We start from the raw sequence: 24,810 nt of genomic DNA, 5'->3' as shown, positions 1-24,810 counted from the left end.
ATACAGTCCATTTTCAGGGGAGTGCAGCACTTACAAGAAATGCAACAGCATAAATAGCTCTGCCACCATGTCACCATGACAGGAGCTGTCCTCAGCCTGCACACAGGGATCTTTCCCCACGTCTCTCCCTATCTGGAGCAATACAAGCATTCACGAAACTCTAATGGGGCCAATACCTGGCACCCACCAGCCCTCAAGGCCCAAAGACCCCTAGCAGAGGCCAGGCCTGCCAGGATGCACTTTAGCACGGTGGCAGGGGCTCAGCATCCTGTACATGAGACCGAGAGCTGGGTCTGCTTATGAATGGGTAATGTCAGGACTGGTCAGCACTGTGTAAGATGACTACACAGCATGCTTGTCAACAGTTCTAAGCTTATCCCCAGCACTGAAAACAAAACCAATCCCAACAAGACCCCTAACACAACAACACACACAATAGAGAACACCACAGTGATGGGCAATTCTCCAGCACTCATACATGACGCTGGCTACCAATCTTAATTTCTAGCTCCCTCCAACCCTCCTCTATATACCTCTGGCTGCATCGGGACTTCCTATGTGGACCAGGCTAGCCTTGGATTCAAACATTCCATCTATGCCTCACAAGTGCAACAATAAAGTCATATGATACCACACCCAAAATGATACCACCCCCAGCTCAAAGGCTCTATTCAGAAAGAAAGGCAGAGACTGGTCTAAGGCACTAAGAATAGGCACCCTGGAAGTTACATGCTATTTACAGCTCAAAAGGAAATGCTTATCAGCAGTTCACACTAACAACCTCACATAAGTTATTTTAACTCATTAAACTAACAAAACAATGAAACAAGAAATTCAGGCTAAACCTTCCAACTTAACTGACTGTTGGTGATGTTAACAGACCCACAGCATTTTATGTACAACAGGGAGGGCAGAGCTATGTCACTTGCAGCACAGATTAAGGACACCAACTGACAGTTAACATTCTCTGCAGAAGAGAAGACCACAGTCCCCGGAGCACTGTCCCCTTTCCTGTGGGTGATGCTATGACCAGATACTCTTATCTTACAGATGGGCCTTTTTAAAGCCTAGGGTCTTTGTATCTAAATCCTCAACTTAATGGAGGGCTATGGGGGAAAAGAGAAGCTGAGAAGAAACTAGGCACTTAGCCAAGATTCTCCCAACAAATCCTCAATCCCAGGCACATCTTGCTTTCGAAGCCCCCAACACTCTGTTCACCCAGGAATGCGCTCTTCTCCTGTGAAGAGGCTGGAGATCTGAGGTACTGGAAGATCCACAGAACCAGCAGAACAATGCCGCCCCTCCTTTCAAATCTAATCTACAGTGGAAGAGAGCAACTCCTCTACTGTCAGAGTCTCTTGAGGCTCTACAGGGGCTGGTTTAGTGCCTCGGATCAGTCTGTTCCTCGGGCCTGCACTGTTCTGGAGAGGGCTGCAGGAACCATGGATCTTAAGAAAATCTAGCCCCTGGCTTCCCACACTTCCAACCTCTGACTTGCTAACACTCCAGTGCAGATGGTGGATCAATAAACAATTAGAAATGATCAATAAATAATAAAACATAACCCACTGCTTACCTTTGATGTACCAAGGCCCCTAACTGGTTACCTACTGTGGCAAAGAGAAAGAGAAAAGAAAAATCAAAGCATTAGCACGGATAAACTAACTCCATCCTTCCCCACATTCTTACTGTTCAGGGGTGGGAGGGAGGCAGAAAGAAAGCAAACAGTAATTTAGGCTCAGTGGCTGAAATGAATGCGTTATGTGATATGAAACAGGAGGGGACATCTTGCTCAACAGTCTCTAACCCAGTGTCCAGCTGAACGAAGGATAAGAAATTGATCTGTATGTCCACATGCTGAGAGCCTACAAGGGAAGCCTGTCTGTCTAAATCCTGCTCTCTCCCTCTTGCCCGGCATCCAAACCCAACGCAGATACTCAGGACCCTCCTGCTCTTTTAAAACCAAATGAGCAGATTTACCTCCGTGGAAGCACAGCTGAAGACTGCTCCAAGGCAGCTGTAGTTACAAAGAACATGCACATATGTCCCTGTTTTGTCATCCCTTACCCCACCCAGAACAGTTCGGAGAAGACCAGGCTCCGCCCTCCTGCAGCAGCTTCTCTAGCCCATTTCACAGAGTTGAGTGGCAACAGCCTCTCAGTATTAGAACAGACTCTGCAATCCCATTTCCAGAGCGGCTGTCAGGCTCCCTGATCTGGTTTCTGTCTCGCAGCTATTGATGTGCTCCTCCTTCACCAGCCATCAGCAGAAATGGTTCTATGCTGCTTCTCTTCTGGAAAATGCAGTTCAAGAAATATAGTCAGCAGACAGAGGGAGACTATAAACCCAAACCAATAGTAAGGAACTGAACGGACGGACCTTTCAAGATGCTAAAAAAGCATGCAAAAGTATGTCTCTGGGGAAGCACACCAATATCTGGAAAAAGTAAAGGCTTAAGAGCTGCTGCATCCTGTCCAGTTACCCTGCCATCTTCTGGACACTGGAGGACCATAGAGAGACAAAGGAATGCAATCCAGACCCTGATACTCCAAAAGGAGAAACAATACAGCAAAAGTAAACTACTAAATTCACTGAAGCTATTGATCCAAGAAAAAAACAAAAAACAAAAACCATATTCCATCTGGATCAATAGCAAGATGATGGTCTGCAGCCAAAGCCCAGCCTCTGGACACTGTTGGTCGCTTACCTCAGGGATAGAGTTGTTTTTAATCGACTCTTAGAACTTTTTTTGCCCTTACCCAGTGCTGGATTCCCATTCGCATGAAATCTAGACACTCTCCAGATTAGGAAAGGAATCCCCATCATAGGCTTTTGCCCAAGAACTGTCCACTGAGGGGGACAAAACAACACACCAAAGAAAGGGGCAAGGGCAGAGGCTTGTGGGGCTGCACAGCTGTTCTACCCCTGTAAGTCCAGCACTCAAAGGCTGAGCCAGCCTGTTACATATACACAGATTTCAAGGGCAGCCTGGGCTAACATGAGAGCCCTACCTCAAAAGTTTAGCTTCCCCAATTTCCATCAGAATCCCTCTACTAGAGGGTGAAAAGTCCACTGACTACAGAAGAACTAAACACTGCACGTGAATAAGGTCCTGAGAGCTACATGGCAGAGCAGGCTCAGAAACACCGCAGGCTGATGACCTCCAGTTATGACAGAGATGCCACAGGAACACAGCAATGGGCAACTTGGCAACAAAGAACCGTGTAAGCCTCACTGGAACATTCCAGAGTTTCTGTTTAAACAGCATTCAGCGACAGCCTGTGCTCACAACTGAAATTCCTTTTCGTTGGCAAGGTACATGTCGTGGGCCTCACACCTGCAATTATTCTAACTGCTTCCTTGACACATGGAGGCATCACAAACACTAGAACCAAACCTGCACACATCACTACTCCCACATACACAGCCTTCAGGGGCCATGGCACCAAAGGAGAATACCAGATTCCACCAAGTAAGTGCTCAACCTCAGGTAAGCTGAGAAGCCCAAAATCGACCCTACCCCCTCTCGACGCAAGCATAACACAGAACTACATGTGTGGTTCCAATCATCTATCTTATTGGGCACCTAAAAAAACCCTGAAATCAGTAATGAGAAAGGATGTTGGGCAATGTACATGGCAAATGGCATGTCTTTTCAGGTCTTCTCTGCCCTCCTGGTGGCACGTAGGACTACCATCTCACTTTCTGAGTTCTCCTAGCTAATTCCAGCACACTGGCTCACACAGGGTCATTCTCACTGACCCTGAACACCACACAATGGAAACTACCTGGGATGCTGAGGGGAAATCAACTTCTTAGACACTAGGTAGTTGACAATGTAAGATGTTCTTTCTGAGGAAAGCAACAGCCTGCTAGCTTCAGCAATAATCTTTAAAATAAAAGTATGGTGCTAAGCATACCCTTTTCTTGTTTTTCTTTCTGCAAAGAATTGCTAGCAAAGTATCTCTAGACAATAAACCTAACTTTATAACAAGCAACAACCTTAATATTCATCTGTCCCTTTCCCTAACCCATGTGCTTTGGGCAGATTCCAGAGTGCAGCCCTACCAGAAGAGAAATGGCAGGACTTTTATACTCAGCAAAACCAAGACCAATTTCCTCAGGGGTTTGTTGTTGTTGTTTTGTTTTTATGGTTTTTTTGTTTTGTTTTTTTCGAGACAGGGTTTCTCTGTGTAGCTCTGTCTGTCCTGGAACTCACTCTGTAGATCAGGCTGGCCTCGAACTCAGAAATCAGGAGTTTGAAGCTATCATCAAAAAGTGCAAGTTCAAGTTTGTCTCAGTGTCACTCCTGCTTGCTCATGAGCAGAAAAGGCCAGCAGCAGCAGCTACATGAGGCACTGCCTCCACCATCCATCCCTGCTTTCCCATTGCCAGGGAGATGCTGTCATTAGCAGCCTTCTAGGGCAGAGCGCAGGACACTGCACACTCATCCAAGCTGCCTGGATCCACATGGACTTTCTTGTTTATCCTGGTACTTTCAGATCGTTGTTTAGAAGGTGCTGAGGATGGAGCCCAGACCCTCTCCTGCACACTAGGCCAGTGTATGACCACTGAGCTGCACCTCCATCCTGTAATAGCAATTCTGTTATTCCTCATCCACCACATAGGGCATTTGGATGCTTAAGAGTCCAGTGGGGACTAACTCAACTACAGGGTCACGCATGAATAAAAACCTGCACCCCTTTCCCAGTGTACCTTAAAGCCAAGGCCTGACCCAAGAACAACAGCGTAAGAGTGAGTGAACAGCAGTGGCCTGAGGCCATCGCCACACCCAGCCTTTTTAAGGACCAATGTGCTGACAGTGAAGGCTTGCACTGTTTTAATGTGTATACGAACTAGTTCTGATGGACACAGGGTTTAACTTACTCATGAGCTGCTTTGGTTTTTTTTTTTTTTTAATGGGAGTGTTCTCTCTCTCTCTTTCTTTCTTTCTTTCTTTCTTTCTTTCTTCCTTTTATTTATTATATGTAAGTACATTGTAGCTATCTTCAGACACCCCAGAAGAGAGCTTCAGACCTCATTACAGATGGTTGTGAGCCACCATGTGGTGGCTGGGAATTGAACTCATGACCTTTAGAAGAGCAGTCAGTGCTCTTAACCACTGAGCTCTCTCCAGTCCCCGAGTGTAGTTTTAAAAGTAAAAGTGCTTCTTTTCTTTTTTGTGGCAGTGCTAGGGACTGAGACCAGGGCCTCAGTCCAGCTGTACTACTGAGCTACAGGCTCAGCCTATAAGAGGGTCTTTTTTTTTTTTTTCTTTTTTGGTTTTTCGAGACAGGGTTTCTCTGCATAGCCCTGGCTGTCCTGGAACTCACTCTGTAGACCAGGCTGGCCTCGAACTCAGAAACCCACCTGCCTCTGCCTCCCAAATTCTGGGATTAAAGGTGTGCGCCACCACGCCTGGCTTAAGAGGGTCTTGATATGCCCCTCATAGATGATTTCATGATAGAGGGCTCATTAGCCACAACCCACCCAGCTCCCCAGTGCTATAAGGGATGAGGTTTGTCTCCAGAAGGAGGTCACACCAACCTTGACCCTAACACCAAACAGTAAAGTACCAGCTGAGCTGGGGGGACTAGAGTCAGGCAGAGCAAAGAAGCCGTCGGTGAGCAGGCTTCTGCAGAGACAGAGGCTGACAGCCAGGTCAGGAGGAGCTGGACCTGTCTGGGGCTTAGGAGAGAAGCCTAATAAGCTAGACAGCTCCAGAGAGGCTATTGCTGCAGCTGTACAAAAGTCTGACAGGAAAGGCACTGCAGTTAAAAGCAGAGATTTCTGAATCAACAGAATGTCAAAGATGTATTCCCAAAGCTGGAGAACACGTGGCTAACAGCATTCAGAAGTGAAGGGTTTGAGAGTTTAGGACCACGGTTAAGCGAGCTGGCTAAGTGGGTAAAAGCAGCGCTTGATATATATGGCCCGATGACCTGAATTTGATCCTTGAGATTCACAAATAAACGTTAAGAAGAACCTTCCGCTCTCCATACACAACCTCACATACAGCACAAATACAATAAAGTGTGATGTGTGTGTGTGTGACTGCTGGAGCTACATGTGCCTGATTCCCACCTCTGCCTCAAAAAGACTAAGACTGGGGAAGAGCGCTGAGGCAGACCTGGTGACCTAAGCTGACACCCTCCTGGAGGACCAAGCAGGCTGAAGAAGCCATCTCAGCATCTGGAGAGATGGCTCAGAAGTTAAGAGCATTAGCTGCTCTTGCAGAGGACCCAGGTTCAGCTCCCAGCATCCACATGACAGCTCACAACTATCTGTAACTCTTGTTCCAGGGGATCTGACATCCTCATATAGACATACAAGTAAAACACTAATGTACATTTAAAAAGAAAGCCATCTTGAGCTGGACAGATGGCTCAGCAGCTAAGATCACTGACTGCTCTTCCGAAGGTCCTGAGTTCAAATCCCAGCAACCACATGGTGGCTCACCACCATCTGTAATGAGATTGGATGCCCTCTTCTGGTGTGTCTGAAAACAGCTACAGTGTACTTACATTAAATAAATAAATAAATAAATCTTAAAAAAGAGAGAGAGAGCAAGAAAGAGCAAGAGAGAGCGAGAGCAAGAGAGAGAGAGAGAGAGAGAGAGAGAGAGAGAGAGAGAGAGAGAGAGTAAGCTAGCTAGCTCACAACTACAACTGCCCGAGTGTACTAATTTGCCCTACATATGCTTAGTGCTCTCTCTCTCCCCCCCCCCCACCTCTTCTACACGTGACATGGGCTCCCCAGATCTAGCATAGTGACCTTATTCCCAGTGGCCAGAAAATAAGAAGATGGGGCTGAGGCTAAGGATGGGCCCAATTTCCAGCGTTCTTGCTCAGCTCAACCAAAACCCCAAATTCCACACCTGGAGACCAATGGAGGAGAAAAGTAATTTTTGTAAGTTATCTAACAAAGGTTTATTTGATCAAACTGTGACACACAGTGCAGCCCACTGAGGGCCCAGCTGGTTGTTCTAAGACAGTGTGCAGAGGTACAGGAGCTCCAGAAAGAAAGATGGAGTTGGGTGCTCACTAAGAAAGCACGCTGTGAAAAGGAAGCGGAAGGAAGCTACACATGTGGTCTGTCCTCAAAGACCAATTCTCCAGGCACATACAGAAAGATACTTTGCATTATCACACAGAGGTAACAAGGCAGACATGGCAGAGCTTGCCTATAACCCTGGTACTTGGGAAGCAGAGAAAACAGAGCAGGATTGAGTTTATCCTTGGCTGTATAGCAACTTGGAGGCCAGCATATGCTATCCTCTCTCAAACAAAAAGTAAGTCAGGCATGATGGTAGTGTTTGCCTTTAATCCCAGCACTCAGGAAACAAAGGCAGGAGGATTTCTGTGTGTTCTAGGCCTATCTGTTCTACAAAGTGAGTTCTAGGACAGCCAGGGACACACAGTGAGACCCCATCTCAAAAACCAAGCCAAACAAACAAAGTGAAAACATGCATTATAATAAGGACTTGAGAGCCTGCTTTGTGATTCTGAGTCAGTCATCCATATCTGCCTGCTACTCAGTGCTTTTTATTGATAAATTTGAAACGTTTACTGATTTCTTTCAGACAAGAGAAAAGCATCTTCAAGGTGCCAGAGGGTTTCACTAGCAAATGTTTAGGTATCCCCTATGCAAAAGACACCACTGCCCTCTCTTCACACTTTATTTTCACAGGCTGAATTGCCAGACAGAACCCGGTAAGCTGTAACATGATTGATCGTGATTTCTGGGAACACTGGACCAGAGAGATACCATCCATTAAGAAGATCTGTGCTTAGAGCCAGACAACTCCATTTTATTTTATATTGACATCCCACAGGAACAAAGTGCAAGGCCCTAGAAAGGGAAAGAGGTTTCTCTGAGTCACTCTTCACTTGTGCAGAACTGCCCTTAACACACTTACCCATCCTACGTCTAAAGAAATCATTCAACAAAATCAGGGAGGCCATAAGGTGCACTTAGCAGCAGCAGCAGCAATTTAAAAATGGTTACCTGAGTTTGGACAACCTTGAGATGGACTTCTATATAAGATCACAAAGTTGTTTGTTTGTTTTTTAATGTATTTTGTGTTTGTGTGTTTGTGCACAGATGCACTGTGGAGCTCAGAGGACAATCTGTGGGAGTCAGGTCTCTCCTTGTATGGATTGACCTCAGGTCATCAGGTGCTGAACTATCTTCATAGCTCATGAACAGTTTTTTACACAGATGAGAAATTTCACTCTCAAAAGTGTTGTCCCTTATACTGAGAATCCAATTATTCTTTAAAAAAATGAAATCAATATATCAATAAATCTCATGCCTTCAATCCCAGCACTGGGGAGGCTGAGGCAGGTGGATCTCTAAGTCTGAGGTCAGCCTACTCTACATAGTGAGTTTCAGGCTAGCCAGGGCTGTACCCTGTCTCAAAACAAACAAAAACCATGCATTCTGGCTGGAGAGATGGCTTAGTGTTAAGAGCACTGGCTGCTCTTCTGGAGGTCCTGAGTTCAACTCTTAGCATCTACATGGTGGCTCACAGTGATCTAAAACTATAGTCATCTATATGATCCTGTGTCCTCTTCTGGTGTGCATATGTACATGAAAGAGTATGTATGTATATATGTGTGTGTGTATGTACATGTGTATATGTATGTATACATACACAGATCTTTAAAACAAAACCAAACCAAAAACATGTACTCTTTTGAAAAGGAGATACACAATACAAATACAATAGCATGGTCTAACCCTCGGTGGGGCTAAGTGGGGGTCCACTTAACAATATATCACCATCACAGATCAACAAAAAGGCAAGCAGAGAAGACATTGCCTAATCAGCTGTATACAATCCATTATGTTACTGGACTTCACCAACCCTCACAGTGTGTCCCTCAGCAGACAAGCAAATATGAACCTGTGACTGAATGACCAGGGCTGGAGCACTCATGACAGGTACTCTCAGCATCCCCAAATTCCTTTAGAGAAGGAGCTGGAAATATAAACCAACAAACTAATAAATGAATAAATTAAAATGGATGCTTCTAGAAAGTGCCTGTCAGACATAAAAGGAGTCGGGGAAGATAATCAGGGAAGATAATGGATCAGAAATGGGAGAGGGAAGTGGAAGGGAATATGATCAAGGTAGGTAACTAACGTGCAAACCTAAAACTGTCATCATGGAAGCCAACAGTGCATACAAATAGCACATGCTGATTTTTAGAAAATTAAAGGATAAACCCAAGCCAGACACAAATGGGGATGGTGAGACTGGCAGACTGGAGAGGCCACCACACCTCCATCTTACAGGTCAAGTCAACCACAGCTTCCTCAGGACCTGCACCAAATCTTAGTACTTCATAGAAGTAGTAACTTCAATTCCTGCACAAGTGCCAGAGGGACTGAGAACTAAATCAAACACAATTCTCAAATGGGTCAAATTACTCCCAAGTGGACGCTGAGGCCAAGTCTTTATCGAGGAGCCCAGCTGAAAAAATTCTATTATCAAGGCAAATAGGAACTCAAATGCCAGCCAATTGCTAAAAGAAATCATCCTAACTGCATCCCCCGTCACCAGTCCTCTAAGAATGAGATGCTGGAGAGCTGCTCAGAAATGGCTGACACAGATTGGAAATAACTGGCAGGTTCACTGCCATCAGAAGGGAGAGTCGTTTACAGCAGCTTACCTCCATCATCCAGGGCCCGCTTCTGTACTCCGTATCCGTACACTGAGGGGTCCACCAGAGGTGTGGAATTATTCAAGTGAGGAATTGAATCGATTTTAGCAGCAATCTACAGAGAGAATCAAATTCAAATACTTGGTAGCAAGTCATGGTTATGGCCCAGGAGAAAAGACAGCATCTTCTCTAAGGGGCTGCTGTTCCATTTCTCCCACTTCCATCAGCCTATGCCACTCTCTCTGGTAGGCAAACCCTTCACCTGCTGAGTTCTCCTTGTCTGGCCTCTTTAGAAATTAACTGCCCAAATGTTGTCTTTTAACAATCCAAGGGAGAGGAGGTATACACAGAGGACAACCTACTGTAGCTGGTTCTTTTAACTATGTGAGGTCCACTGTTCAAACTCAGATCACCTTAATCTGCTAGGCCATGTCATCTACCCCCTAAGAAAGTCAGTTTTAGTCACTTAACATATGCACATGCCGTATCTTTCAGACTCCCCTGAGTAACTCATGGCGTCTTGTTTATTTGAGACAAGCTCCTACTGTGTGCCCTCAAACTTCTGCAGAGTTCAGTTGCCGGAGCTTATGTCATGTGGTCGGCAATAGCCTGTAACTCCAACTCTAGGACATTTAAGCCCCTCTTCTGGTTTCGATGGATATATACATACATTCATAGATATATAAATAAATATAATAAAGCCAAATATTTTAAAACGTTAATTTAAAAATAACCCCCAAAGAGGTAAAGGGGTCCAAACAGTGAGTACCCTGAAAACAGACAGGAACTAACTACAAGTCTGCGCTTTAGGCAGGCGGTTACTTCCATTCCCTCTGGTGCCTTTTAGTTTCCAGATTTTTGTTTACTTAAGACAATGTCTGCTTCAGTCTCCCAAGTGCTGGGACTGAAGGTATGTACCACTCTGACCAGCCTCTTTCCTTATCTGTTGGTCTTAAGTGACTGGAATTGAGCTGGAGAGATGGCTCAGTGGTTAAGAGCACTGAATACTCTTCCAGAGGTCCTGAGTTCAATTTCCAGCGACCACATGGTGGCTCACAATCCTCTGTAATGGGGTCCGATGACCTCTCTAGTGTGTCTGAAGACAGCTACAGTGTACTTATATAAATATTTTTTTAAGAAGCGGCTGGAATGTCATTTTCCAACATCTGATAAATTATGAGTGTTATGATAGTTTCCTATTGCTAATTTCATTCAATCAACAAATGTCCTTCTAAACTATACTGAGTTTCTGTATTTGTTCTAAATTACAATTGTTTTGGTTGTCTTTAACTTGGGAAACTGCCACTGAGATGAAGTAGCATAGGATAGATGTGGCGGTCCGAATGAGAGAGGCTCACATAATTGAATGCTTGGTCCCCAGGGAGTGGCACTATTTGAAAGGATTAGGCCTTGTTTGAGTAGGTATGGCACTGTTGAAGGAAATGTGTCACTGAGAGAGGGCTTTGAGTTTCTTTTTTGTTTTTGTTTCTTTTGTTTTTTTAATTAATTAATTTATTTATTTATTATATGTGTGTACACTGTAGCTGTCTTCAGACACTCCAGAAGAGGGCATCAGATTTTTGTAACGAATGGTTGTGAGCCACCATGTGGTTGCTGGGATTTGAACTCAGGACCTTTGGAAGAGCAGTCGGTGCTCTTAACCGCTGAGCCATCTCACCAGCCCCTCTTTGTTTTTTGAGACAGGGTTCTTCCATGTAGCCCTGGCTGTCCTAGAACTTGCTCTTTAGACCACGCTGGCTTTGAACTCAAGAGATCTGAGGGCCTCTGGGATTAAAGGCTTTGGCCACCATTGCCCAACTGGCTTTGAGTTTTCAAAAGCCCATGCTAGGTCCAATCCCCCATCCCACGTCCATAGATCAAAATATAGCTCTCAAGTACTTCTCTAGCACCATGCTGCCACGCTCCTCAGCGTGATAATGGACTAACCCTGAAATTGTAAGCAAGGCTCCAATTAAATGCTTTCTTCTATGAACTGCCTTGGTCACATTGTCTCTTCACAGCAACAGAACAGTAACAAAGACAATCTATGTATACAGTTTATGTAGTATAGGATAATAGTTATAGAGACTACAGCTATGTATGGTTGTTCGTGTTTATAATCCCAGCACAGGAAGACTGAAGTAGGAGGACTGCTGTGAGTTCTGTCTCAAAACAAGCAAGCAAACAAAAACAGGTTGGAAAGACGGATAGCAGTTAAGAACTCTTTCTGATCTTACAGAGGACTTGAGTGTGGTTCCCAGCACTTATGTTGGTAGACTTACAAACACTTAGGGATCTAACACCTCCAGCCTCTGGGGGTACTTGTATATATGGACACAAATGCACACACAGACACACATGCATATACACAATTAATATTAAATCTTTATGCCAGGCCATAATGGCATATGCCTTTAATCCCAGCACTTGGGAGACAGAACCAGGAGGACCTCTGTGAGCTCTAGGACAACCAGTGTTACAAAGAGAAACCCTGCCTCCAAAATAAGTAAATAAGTAGACAGATCTTTACAACAACAACAAAACCAAGATCAAAGCAGGAGATAGTTCAGTGCTGGGGATTAAACCCAGGGCTTGAACCTGAATCCTGGCTACACAAATATTATGGTAAGAATTCAACATTATAATATGCCACTTATGGTGTACATTTTTATTATTGAGTATGTTTTATTATGTTTGTGGTACTTTGAATAGGTATGACCCACCCCCACCCCCAAAGACTCACATATTTGAATGTTTGGCCATAGGGAGTGGCACTATTAGTAGGTGAGGCTTTGTTGAAGGAAGTTGTCACCATAGAGGTGGGCTTTATGGTCATATATGCTCAAAGTCACATTTCAATTCACAACTATGTCCAGTATGGCACAGTCACCTTCTGCTGCCTGCTGATCAAGATGTAGAACTCTCAGCTCCTTCTCCAGCACTGTCTACCTGGTACACTGCCATACTTCCCACCATGATTATAATGGACTACACCTCTGAAACTGTAGACCAGCCCCAACTAAATGTTTTCCTTCATAGGAGTTGTCTTACTGTCTCTTTGCAAAGCAATAAAACCCTAAGACAGATTTTGGTACCAAGAGTGGGGTATTGCTGTAATAGGCCTGACCATGCTTTATGTTTGGAGGAATGTGGATTTGGGGACTTTGGATTCAGAAAGCAATGGAATGCTTTATGTGGGACTTAATGGGCCATCCTAGCAGGAACATGGAAGACAGGCGATTTGAACTGGCTCAAGAAGTTTCAGAAGAATTTTAGTCTGTTGCCTAGAGATCATTAACATATTTTGGTGAAACATGTGCTGCTTTTTGTTCTTGTCTAAAGAGTCTGCCTAAGGCTAAAGAGATCTAATTTAATAGAACTGGCAAAGAAAATCTCAAAACACTCTAGTATAGACTCTGTCACTGAGCAAGGAAAAATACAAAATGTCTGGTACAAAGGGGCACCAGGATGTGGAATGGAGCTAAATTCAGTGTTCAAGGAGATGAACAGATTGAAGATATTAAGTGGAATTAAGGGAGTGGTGACATCAACGCAAGATCCCACCCAGCTAAACTTCCATCTCATGAGAGGAATTAAAAGCTTAGGTTGCCGGACAGTGGTGGCGCACGCCTTTAATCCCAGCACTTGGGAGGCAGAGGCAGGCAAAATTCTGAGTTCAAGACCAACGTGGTCTACAGAATGAGTTCCAGGACAGCCAGGGCTATACAGAGAAACACTGTCTGGAAAAACCAAAAACCAAAACCAAACAAAAAAAAGCTTACGTCCAGCCATGGCTTTACTCAATTTTAATCCTACCACTTAGAAGACAGAGACATGAAGATCTCTGAGTTCAAGGGTAGCCTGGTCTACAGAGCAATTTACATAAGCATTTCCAGAGCATTTTGTAAAGGGAACCACAAAAACCAGAAAGCTGGTGAAGATGTAACTGAACAATGGGTTCATGCTCCAGCCACAGCAAGCAGAACTTGCTTCAGCCACAGGGTTCTGGCCTTAGAGTCAAGAATAGACAAAAAGAGGGTTACAGAGTCTCCCTCCACAACTGAGTAAAGTTACTGAGGCCAGGTATGTGGCAGGGCTCCACTGCATGGAGGCCCAGAGAGGCCATGATGTGAAGCTGTGAACGTGAAGCACCTTTAGTGACTTTTAACTGTCCTGGCTTACATGAGATCCTCTCCTAAAAGACCAAAAATCCTTCTCTCACCTGGGATAATTCACGGGTGAAACAGATAAAAGAGCTGCCTAGAAAAGCATGCCAGTGGGGTATGGTGGTCACGCCTTTAACCCCAGCACTCAGGAGGCAGAGACAGGCAGTGGTCTGAGTTCAAGGCCAGCCTTTGTCTACACAGGGTTCAAGACAGAACTACAGAGGTCTTACCTCAAAAAAGTAAAGCAGAAGCCTGCCAGCAGCACTAACCTGTTAGGAAGCATGTCAGAGACCATAGCTCACACAGGCAGTTTTTCTAGTGGCAGCGGGATGGTATTCTGTATGTTCATGGATGTCAACGCACTGCTGAGGTCACCTAAAGCAACATTTTCTAGGGCTTCTGCACAGAACTGACTTGTTTTTATACAGAACATAAGCACTCCCTACCCTTGGAGATGTTACTGTCCACGACTACTTGATGCAGTCCTAAACACGCCCGCCCACAGGCTCTTCTCCTTCAAAGACATAGTAGCAACACTGTGCAGTTCCAACACAATGCAGCCAATCTAGTCAAGGCCCACCAGCTTCTTGCAGATTTGGGCCTCTTGATGGGCTCCCAATTTGGAAAAAGATGGAGAAAATTTGTCAGTAAGGACTCTCCATGGGCAGTATAACACAGCAGCAAGATGGCAGGGATGAAGGCAGCCCAGAACTTGCAGGCAGCAGCTACTGTTGATAACTGCAGTGGAAGATAATGACTGCTGTGCCAGACACCGACAGGCAGGCAGAGCTTTCCTAAAAAAGCTAGAGACCTGAATTTATCTGCATGTGGAATCACCTTAGTTTCTAAGTGCTACACAGGGTGGGTAAAACAAGACTGGAGTCTTCTCCAGCCCACGGGCTCTAGTTGGAGAGCTGTGGTCAAGCTAGTTAATACATAGCTGGGACTTAAGAAGACAGGAAACTTTGATAACACAAGTGGTCTATCAAACCATAAGATAATGATAAATTTCAAACACGTTGATAGCCAAACCTTGTTTTTTGTTTAAAATCCACTTTAAAGGAGAAAATCGTCTGAACTATATTATGGAATGCAGTTCATTTACTATCTACTTTTCAATACCAAATAATAAGTTCAGAACTTCTACTAATACACTGGTTCTCAACCTTCCAGGTATTGCGACCCTCATGCTGTGATGATTCCTGACCATAAAACTATTTTGTTGCTACTTCATAACTATAATTTTGCTGTTGTTATGAATTATAAATATCTGCTATACAGGATATACGACCTCCAAAGGGGCGGTACCCAGAGTAAAAACCACTGTACTAGTAATACATGGCAGCCACCAGCCAAAACCTCACAGATGGACTGACTCTAGAAGAGCATGCAGGGTTCTTATTAGTGCACGAGCAAAGCCACAGGAGTGCTACATGGATTCCCCCAGTGTCTGGAAAGCTGAAACAGTATACAGATATGAAGCAGTGATTTCAGTAGAGCAGTTTCATTCTGCTCAGCATTCAGCAGCTCAAGCGAGCCATGAATCAAGCCCACATGTTAAATGAGCAAAGGCATGAGCTGTCAAGGTGCATATGACAGCCAGTGAATGGAGCTTTTACTAATAGCCAGCACACTCTGTTCTTTTAAAGGACATTTGCTGCTTATGCCAATATCACTTCACTCAAGCCCTGTATTAATAGCCCAGGGAATAAGTCATTTACCCCAAGCCTTCTACTCAGTCTCAAAAGTAGAAAATGGCAGCACAACAAGGAGCCTGAACTTCTGAGGCCACACACTAATCAATATTTCTCCCACAAATATTTCTGCCAGCGATGATAAGATCTCCAGATCTCCAAATTTCGTTAATGGCTATCCTTCTTTTGACTTAAAATTACACTTATTGGGCTAGAAAGATGGCTCAGTGGTTAAGAGCACCAACTGCTCTTCCAGAGGTCCTGAGTTCAATTCCCAGCAACCACATAGTGGCTCACAACCACCTGCAATGGAATCCAATGCCCTCTTCTAGTATGTCTGAAGACAGTGACAGTGTATGCATATAAATAAATAGAAACTCAAACATATTTTTTAAAAAATTACCCTTATTGTATGTGGTTGTACATCTGCCATGGTACCCATGTGAAGGTTACAGGATTTATGGGAGCTGGCTCTCTCCTTCTGCCATGTGCATCCTGAAAATTGAACTCAAGTCCTCAAGCTTGGTGGCAAGTCCCTTAATCCATGAAGCTATCTTGCTAGCCCTCTTGATTCTATAAAAGCTTGGTCATTTTTATTTGGGTCCAAGGCAAGGTGCCCAACTCCATGAAGAGTGCATTTATACTGCACTCTGTGTGAAGACATACTAAGGAGCTGGCTAATGCATAGGGCCTTAACAGGGTCTAAGATAAAACACCTTAGCTAAGTTGCTGTTGCAGGCCTATAATTCCAGTTCTTAGGAAACTAAGGCAGGAGGAGCATGAGTTTGAGGCCAGCAGAAGAACTACACAGCAGAACCCTGCCTCAGTAAAACCACCTCCACAACAAACAGGAGCTTAAAGTCCTAACAGGCATTGACTTTAGTAAAATAACCTATCCTCAGGAAAGCTAGTGGGAAGCTGTTGGCAGCTGTAACACTTCGACAGCACACAACCCATTAACGAGTCCGTCTTCATCGGATGGCCAACACTGTTCTGTTCTGGGACCGTTTTACTTTTTGGACAGGTTCTCAGGCATTCCAGATTGGCCTCACTCGCTATGCTTGCTATGTGGCTGAGGACAACCTGGAACTTCCTGATCACCCTGCCTCCACCTCTCAAGTCCTGGGATTACATAGATATGTGCCACCAGGCTTAGTTTCTATGGCTCTGGGGGCTGAACCCAATCCTATAAACCATACACACTAGGCAAGCACTCTCAGGCCAGGAACATTTTTAATCATCCTCAGAAACTATTCAAAGTAAAACAGATTTGTGTCCATTGGTCCCACTTGTAGCCCACTCAGGCCACAGAAGCAGAATATGATTCTGGAACAAGATGAGCTGAAAGTCAGCACCCAGTCTTCTCTAAGCAAGTTAAAGGGACACTTGAATTTGCTAAGCAGCCAAAGCTCTATCTAGCCGTCTTAGACTTTATCAGTAGTCCCAAATCAGATCCTATCTCCACTGTCCTTCAAAACAGATGCGAATTTCTCACTCCGGACATACAATAATCCACTGGGCCCCCCACTCTAGAAATATTTTTAAGTTTTATATGGATCTTCAGAGATTCCCTTTGTATTTAAGAATTCCTTACTCAAGTACACTAACAGCAAACACTGATAACTGTTATAAACCTGAAGACATCTACATAAAGATGCTTCAAGAAAGAAAAGCAGCCCAGTTACAATAGAGCTATGCAATCAGGCTTAACAAACTGAATTCCAGCAGGGTCAGTTCATACTACTACTAGAACTTACTATGTAGATTGAACATAAGACAACTCATTACTCTGAGAAACTGAAGATCTTACTGTTGCTGATAATCAGATGAGGGTTTCGGAAAGCCCTATGCTTACTAAAATGAAATATAGTAAGTCAAGCCTAAGAGGTCAGACCTGTGATCCTAAGCGATGTGGGTGGCTGAAGCAAAAGCCTGAGTTCAAGACCAGCCTGGGCAACTTGATGAGACCTCAAGTTTTTTTCACTGTGTGTTGAAGGGCTTGCTTAGCATGTACAAGGCCCTGGGTTCCATGCCTAGCACAAACAAGACAAAACAAATATCTTCTTGCCATTTACTGGCGGCGAGAGAGGTTCATCTTGGGAGCACGCTGTATGTAATGGAGACTCAGAACCCTGACTATCCAGATACTCAAACAGGGTCTTCTTTACTAAGCTTTATCACATGCGGATTTTGAATCTTTAAAAAATTATTTTACTTATGTATGAGTGTTCTGTGTGTATGCCAGAAGAGAGTATCAGATCTCATTACATGGTTGTGAGCCACCATGTGGTTGCTGCGAATTGAACTAAGGACCTCTAGAAGAGCATGCAATGCTCTTAAACGCTGAGCCATCTTTTCAGCCTCCATATGCAGGTTTAAAAAAAAAAGATCTGTGTGTAGGTGCATTCATGTATGTCTATTCAGAACCTGTGTACAGAGCCTGCAGAAGCTGGAACTGGAACCATCATGTGGGTGCTGAGAATCCAACCCAGGTCCTCTGGAAGAGTAGAGCTCTACAATGCAGATTTCTAAGTTTCCAGCCTTAACCAATGAGATCTACCTAAATAACCCTAAAATTATCAACAAACTTTTGCTTGTTTGTTTGACTTCGCTTTTTGAGACAATGTCTTATCGTATAGCTCTGGCAGCCCTAGAGAACCTTGAACCTGCTCTGTAGTAAACCTGGCTTACCTACAACTCACCGAGATTTGTCTGTTCTGCCTCTAAGTGCTGGGATGTAAAGGTGTACAACACTTTGCCAGACTTTTTAATTCCCTTCAAATCATTTCTCAATGGTAGTATGGACTTCTAGCTGTTGCCACTAAGAAGCAACACACCAATCTCTAATGGGCTCATTACCACTTAAGGTAGTGGTGTATTTCATAAATAAGAAACCCAAAGAAGCCAGGCGTGGTGGCACATGCCTTTAGTCCCAGCACTCAGGGGGCAGAGGCAGGCAGATTTCTGAGTTTGAGGCCAGCCTGGTCTACAGAGTGAGTTCCAGAACAGCCAGGACTGCATAGAAAGACCTTCTCGAAAAAAACAAAAACAACAAATTTATTTTACATTCAACTAAGGAGACCCTGAGCTTTCTAAAGCAGAGACTGTAATTGTTAGTGGTCGCAGAAAGCCAACAAGATGGCTCTGACACTCTAGCATTGAGAGAGATCCAGTCCATCTTACCAACTGGTGAAAAAAAGGGTCCAGGATCCTGTCCAGCAAAGGAAAACCATGCCCATGAGTAGAGCGGTGGATGCCCAGCTAGGTGCATGGTCATCCATTACAATCCTCAAGTAACTTAAGTATCATCACACGATTGGATACTCACTGCTCGGACTAGGCAGTAACCACCCACCAGAGAAACTTGGGTGAGTCCAACATTTGTGTTAGGTTACATACAAAACAATGTCTGCAGAACCATCAGTATTAATATGCGAAGTATAGGCGAGACAGGTAGGGTTTCCTCGAAGGACTACTGGAAAGTGATGAAAAGACCCCATTTTCACGTGCCCGGTCAAACTCTCCCAACAATGAGTCCTGTGGCAGGTATTCTACTAGGAACCAAACCGTCATTAGTTACACAGCCCGACTTTCAAAGAACCAGCAAGTTGACAAAGTCAGAGAAGATAAAACATCACTGGATAGAGGAAAGTTTGAGTGTCGGGGTAACTTGTCACTAAGTTTCAGGCAAAATACAAGGACAATTCTGTACTAGGCACCATGCCAGGAGCCAGAGAGGTCCCATATTCATTCAGAGAAGCCTAAGTCCTCTAAAAAGCCAATTTCACTGACAAAACGCACAATATTGCCAGATGGTAGTTTCACGGTCCGAACGAGTTCATCCCACACTCTTCCTAGTAGAGTAAGACTAATCGCCAGAAGGAACTCTCGAGGACCACCCACTTAACACCTCCCCTTCTCTCTGCAAAACAGAGAATTTCAAATATAAAATATTCTCGGATTTCTTCCAATATGCTTGAAATGCATTAAGTGGAAGGCGAGGTTTCTCAAGGCTGCAGAAGCCACGTCCAGGGCGTGAGATGGATGCCTGGGGTCTACAACCAGGAGCTGCTGGGATCTGAATCACGGAGAGCAGGCCGGTGGGTGCAGTCGGGCGCGCGGGCGCCAGGAGCGCTCGGCAAAAGCTTCCTCCGGCCCCGGAGCTCCCGAGGGAACCGCCCGGGCCTCCCGCGACTCGCGGCCCTAGGCGCCCACCGGAGGCGTCGGCGCGGCGGCCTCCCGCCCCCGGCCCGGGCCTCCCGCGCCCGTACCTGCCGGACCCGGTGCAGGGCATCCACAAAGCCCTCAGCCTTCATGCCCACCGGAGCGCTCTGCCCCTGCACCAGCTCCGCCATAGCCAAGCCCACCGCCACCGCCGTCGCTCGGCTCCCCCGGTCCGGCCTCCCACTCCGCTCCGGGACCCGTAGCCGGAAAGGGAAAGTCGCCCCACTTCCGGCGGAAGGGAAGCGAAGGGAAGGCACTGCTAGCTCAGAGGGAGAGAGAGATAGGTTGGGGGAAAGCAGCGTCTGTGAGGCGGGGTCTCAAAGCACGTGACCGCTGTCCGGCCGGAAGTGGGGGCGTGGCCGTGGCGCGAAGGGGGCCTGCCCTGGGCACAGGCAGCTGTCCGTCAAAACGACCAGGTTGCGACCCCGCCCTCCAAAGGCGTGGGCCTCAGGCCTTTAGCAAGCGTGGGACCGCCACCGCGGCGCAGGTGCGGCCTTGTAGTCCCCCGCTGTGTGGTTTTGCAACCTGACGGAGGAGAAACTTGGATTTGGCTCTTCCAACACCTCACCCCAGCCGCCGAGGTGCACTGGCAGCCCCCTCCCTCTCAAGCGGGGTCGTGGTGTGCTGCATTGACTGAGATTGAGCACTTTACATGGTACTAGGACCCTCAGTATGGCAGGGGTCCGCCTTTGCTGCAGGGAGTCCCAGGCCCCAGGATGGGCCATCAGTTTGCCAAGGATCGGTTTGATGACACTGCTCAAAAGAAGCCTGGTGTCCTCTTTCACATTCTTTCACCAGGGTAACAGGAAATACCATGGGACCATCATTGCTTCCGGGCCTGCTGAGGCAAGAGATCTTTAGGAATGTTTGAATGCTTGAGGGGAAGAAAAAGGGGGGAGTCTTACATCAGAACCCAACCCGCTGCCTCCGTTAGAACAAAAAGTTACACCCCACTGTGCCAATACGTTTGGGCAGTGGGTTTGTACGGAAGTTCAGGAGTTCAAGGTCATGTTCTAGGTCACCCACGGCTAGCTACTTGAAACTCAATTTGCTCTTCTTTCCTTCCTTCCTTCGTTTCAGTGTGTGCGTGTAGAATGTGTCACCACATACATGTGGAAGTCCGAGGACAACTCCCTAGAGTTGGTTATATCCTTCCACCATGTGGGTCCCGGGAATCAAACACAGGTTATCAGGTCTGGCAGCAAACACCCACACCGCGGAGCCACTTCATCAACCCTGGGGCTCTCGTTTTGACTTGGATTCCTAGAGTTTGACACATAGCAGATGCTTAGGAAACTAATTCTAAGTTGAATATCACTGACTCTGAATGATTCCTAGATTATGGCAAAATCAAAGAAGCTAGCCAAACTGCACAGGTTGATCACTTTAGACAGATTATTTCCAAACCCGTAGGGGAGACCAAGCTGGCACTCTGGATAGTGGAGAGTTTTCACCATCTTTGCTTGAGTTTAGCAAACACAGAGTTTCAATCTTCAGGACAGACATGGTCCTACTTGACGTTTGTTCTACCAGGGATGCCCATTTTTACTGTTTACACCTCTGAGGAAACACTGTCCACTCTTCCATACTCCAACTGGCTGGCCCTGATGAGTAGAAATAGGGTAAAGACATTAACTACCAGGAGTATTGCCTTGCAAATGTCACAGACCTAACAAGGATGCCAAGGTTCTGGTTCGTCCTTTTTCTGGTTGAGTAAACTCTGTCTGGTCAATTATTTCTAGAGGGGACCAGAAAGGGAAGATGGCTCCATCCTGGTCAGGTCACTGTGCAATGTTCTATCCAGGGTCTCTTTCTCTAACCCTTATTACAAACCCCTGTTTATTAGGTTGGCGCTTGGTATCTGTTCAATGAATACGTGTAAAGAATTTTGTCCAATGAGGACAGGGGAAGCATTTTAGACAGTGAATGCAGAAATGTTGCTACCACCACCCAAGTGGCCCACAGGCAGGAGCCCGGTCTAATTTGTTAAATAAAGCATTAAGGATAATTTAAAGCTTTCAAGAAAGCACAGAGTTTTTGTTTTTCCCTTCTGCCCTTTTTTTTTTTTTTTTTTTTTGGAGTTGGGGTGTTCCAGACAGGGTTTCTCTGTATAGCCCTGGCTGTCCTGGAACTCCTTCTGCCCTTTTTAATAGATAACTTTGGCAATGCATACTCACTCAAATGTGATTCAAACTCAGGAAATAAATGCCTAGCTAGGATTGGCTGGAACAAAGGACTGACAGAAGAGACTCGGTGGGAGGATAAGAAGGTGAGGTCACTCTGAGCTATACAATAAGGGTTAGCCTGTGGTAGAACCTGTCTCAAAACAGCTAAAACCCAAACAAACTGCATACATACTGGTTGTGAGTAGCTTTGCCTCTGAGACCAGCCGACTACTCCTCCGGTTGGAAAGACAGCTCAGGCAGGAAAGGAAGTGCTTGCTGCACGGATGTGAGGTCTGTCTCCAGAAACCACATGGCTCTGGAGCTGGGGGAGATGGCTCAGCCACTAAGAGATCTTGCTGCTATTGGTTCCCAGCACCTACATCAGATGGCTCAGGACTTTCTTAAAGTCCAACTCCAAAGGATATAATACTCTCTTCTGTCCTACTTGAGCACTACACAAATGTGAGCACTACACACACACATAAATTATTTTTAAAAATACTTTGCCAGGCAGTGTTAGCATACGACTTTATTCCCAGTGCCTGGGAGGCAGAGACAAGCAGATCTCTGAGTTCGAGGCCAGCCTAGTCTGCAGAGTAAGTTCCGGGACAGCCAGGGCTACACAGAGAAACCCTGTCTGAAAAAAACAAAACACAAAACCAAAAAAGGCTGGACCTGCTAGTCCATGCCTGTAATCCAGAGCTTGGGGGCAGGGGTGAGGTGGGGGGTAGAATTTGGTTTGAACGAGAATACCCTGAACACATAGGCATTGTCTTTGAATATTTTGTTCTCAGTTGGTAGACTGTTTAGGAAGGATTAGTGGTGTGTTCTTGTTGGAAGAGGTGTGTCACAGGGCTAGACTTTGAGGTTTCAAAAGCCCAAGCCGGGTCCAGTGTGTGTCTCTCTCTGCCTGAAAATCAAGATATACAACTCTCAGCTATTGTTGCAGCATCATGCCTGCCTACGTGCCACCATGCTCCCCACCATGATAGCAGACTAACTCTGAAACCATCAGCAAACCCCCAATGAAATGGTTTCTTTTATACGAGTTGCTTTGGTCCTGATATCTCTTCACAGCAACAGAACAGTGAACTAAGACATGGAGACAGAAGGATTTGTCTAGCCAAACTGGGGAGTGCCAGTTTCATTGAGAGAGCCTATCTCAAGAAATTAGATGGTCAGCAAACTGGGCTGTGGTGGCAAAACTCCCTACATGCAGAGGCAGAAGGAAGTGGGTGTCTGTGAGTGTGAAGGCAGCCTGGTCTATGGAGCAAGTTCTAAGAAATAGAAGGACAGCAATGGAAGGAAGACATCCAACATGACCTTTGACTTTCACCTATGTGAAAACATACACCCATGCACTCATTCAAACAACACACATGCGCATACATAAGTAAACCAGTTGTTCTTTTCTCTGAGATTTGGGAATGTCTTAACTGATGACATTGAAATGTTTCCTCTTTCTAGAGGTGATGGCATACAACTCTAATCCCAGCACTCTGAAGGCAAAGGCAAGCAGATACCTGGGAGTTCCATGCTAGACTGCTCTACACAGTGAGTTCTGTGTAGCCAGGGTTACATAGTTAGATCCCATATTAAGAAAAGGGGAGGAGCTGTAGAGGTGGCTGTGCAATTAAGAGCACTGATAAAGTACAGGCCCTTTCCAAGAACGAGAAGCCTTCTGAAGTGGAAACTCAAAGGGTTCTTTGGAAAGTCATTTGTACTGGGTGGTGTTTTGCTGGGCAAAGACATGAAGGAGGGTTTTCCTGAAGTCACACAGGTGAAAGACTAAGACAGATTCGTGAAGGAATGTTTAGCTGAAGCAGACAGAAGTAAAAGAATGTTCTGCTAAAGTAAGCACATGAGAGGACACATGATGAAGGACTCTTTGCTAACAACATGCATATATTGGTCTGCCTTTCCTTATGTAGTTGAGCTACATTTGTCAGGACTCCATAGAGAGAAACGCACCAAAACGCTTCTGGTGCTGTGCTGCAGTTTGTTGCCGATTCCTCGGACTCAGGCTGATGGGCAGAGTGATGTCCGCTGAGACAGACACACGTGCTAAGGCAAGACTGAGGCAAGACCGTGGAGGACATGTGATGTTTGGAGGGTGTATAAACAGGCCCAACAGACTGTGGCAGAGGCTGAACTTGGCTTGCTTATAGAGCTAGCTGTACAATGTTTGTTGGTCTCGTGTCTGCTGATTTTCACTTCACTGAGAGAGACACAGCAGAGAATGTTCCCTGGTGTTCCTGTTGGCCACGGTCCCTCCTACTGACTTATGTCAAGGCTGAGTCCCGGCTGTCTGCTAGGTGGGGCCACCACTGCTGATTCGTGTTTGCAGGACTACTAATATATCCGTAACGTGTTTGCAAGGATCGAGCTGCCTCTGCTAACCTGTAAACTAAACTGCTGATTTCCAGACAACACAAATGAGAGTTACTCCAATGAACTTTTCTAACAGGTCCACTTCCCCTGTATCCTTTCTTTTCCACTCCCTCTGGTGGGTGGTGGGCTAAAAGGGAGGTTAAAATGTTTACGAATCATCATTAAAAATAGGTTTTAAAAAAATTAAAGTTATACTATTTGCAGCCACTGTTTTTAAAAAATTAAAGTCATATCATTTGCATAGGTTTTAAAAGAAAATAAAGTTATACCATTTGTAGACCCTTGTTTTGTTTGAGACAAGGACTCTGAGTAGCTAGGAGTAAAAGAATGAGAGAAAATGGCTGTGTATTGTTGACAGATTGACTATTTCATAATTCCACTTTGTCCTCAGTAATACTGTTTTATAGACATCTATTTGATATGAATGTAGCTATCCCCATCATATTACTGTTTGCTTCAGTTCAGGTGCTGGCAAGATTATAAGGACAACATTTAATTGGGG

At 45.3% G+C, this 24,810-nt stretch overlaps 1 protein-coding gene across 4 annotated transcripts in view; it reads right to left on the bottom strand.

Moving 5' to 3' along the window:
* Positions 1-20,078, bottom strand: part of Fubp3 (far upstream element binding protein 3) — a 43,427-nt gene extending 23,349 nt beyond the window's left edge. For 2 of the 4 annotated variants that reach the window (XM_021155915.1, XM_029473517.1), the window contains exons 1-3: positions 19,800-20,078; positions 9,678-9,783; positions 1,577-1,610 (exon numbers count right to left, since the gene is read on the bottom strand). In XM_021155915.1, coding sequence (XP_021011574.1) covers positions 1,577-1,610; positions 9,678-9,783; positions 19,800-19,883 — 224 coding nt within the window. In that variant the 5' untranslated portion in view covers positions 19,884-20,078. The remainder of the gene's footprint in view (positions 1-1,576; positions 1,611-9,677; positions 9,784-19,799) is intronic. The other 2 variants (XM_021155916.1, XM_029473515.1) reach the window with 1 other exon arrangement.
* Positions 20,079-24,810: the final 4,732 nt, after the last annotated feature.

The sequence above is a fragment of the Mus caroli genome, chromosome 2, assembly GCF_900094665.2.
Source record: "Mus caroli chromosome 2, CAROLI_EIJ_v1.1, whole genome shotgun sequence".
NCBI classification, from domain to species: Eukaryota; Metazoa; Chordata; class Mammalia; order Rodentia; family Muridae; genus Mus; species Mus caroli.
This window is presented reverse-complemented; position numbering and strand designations above follow the sequence as displayed.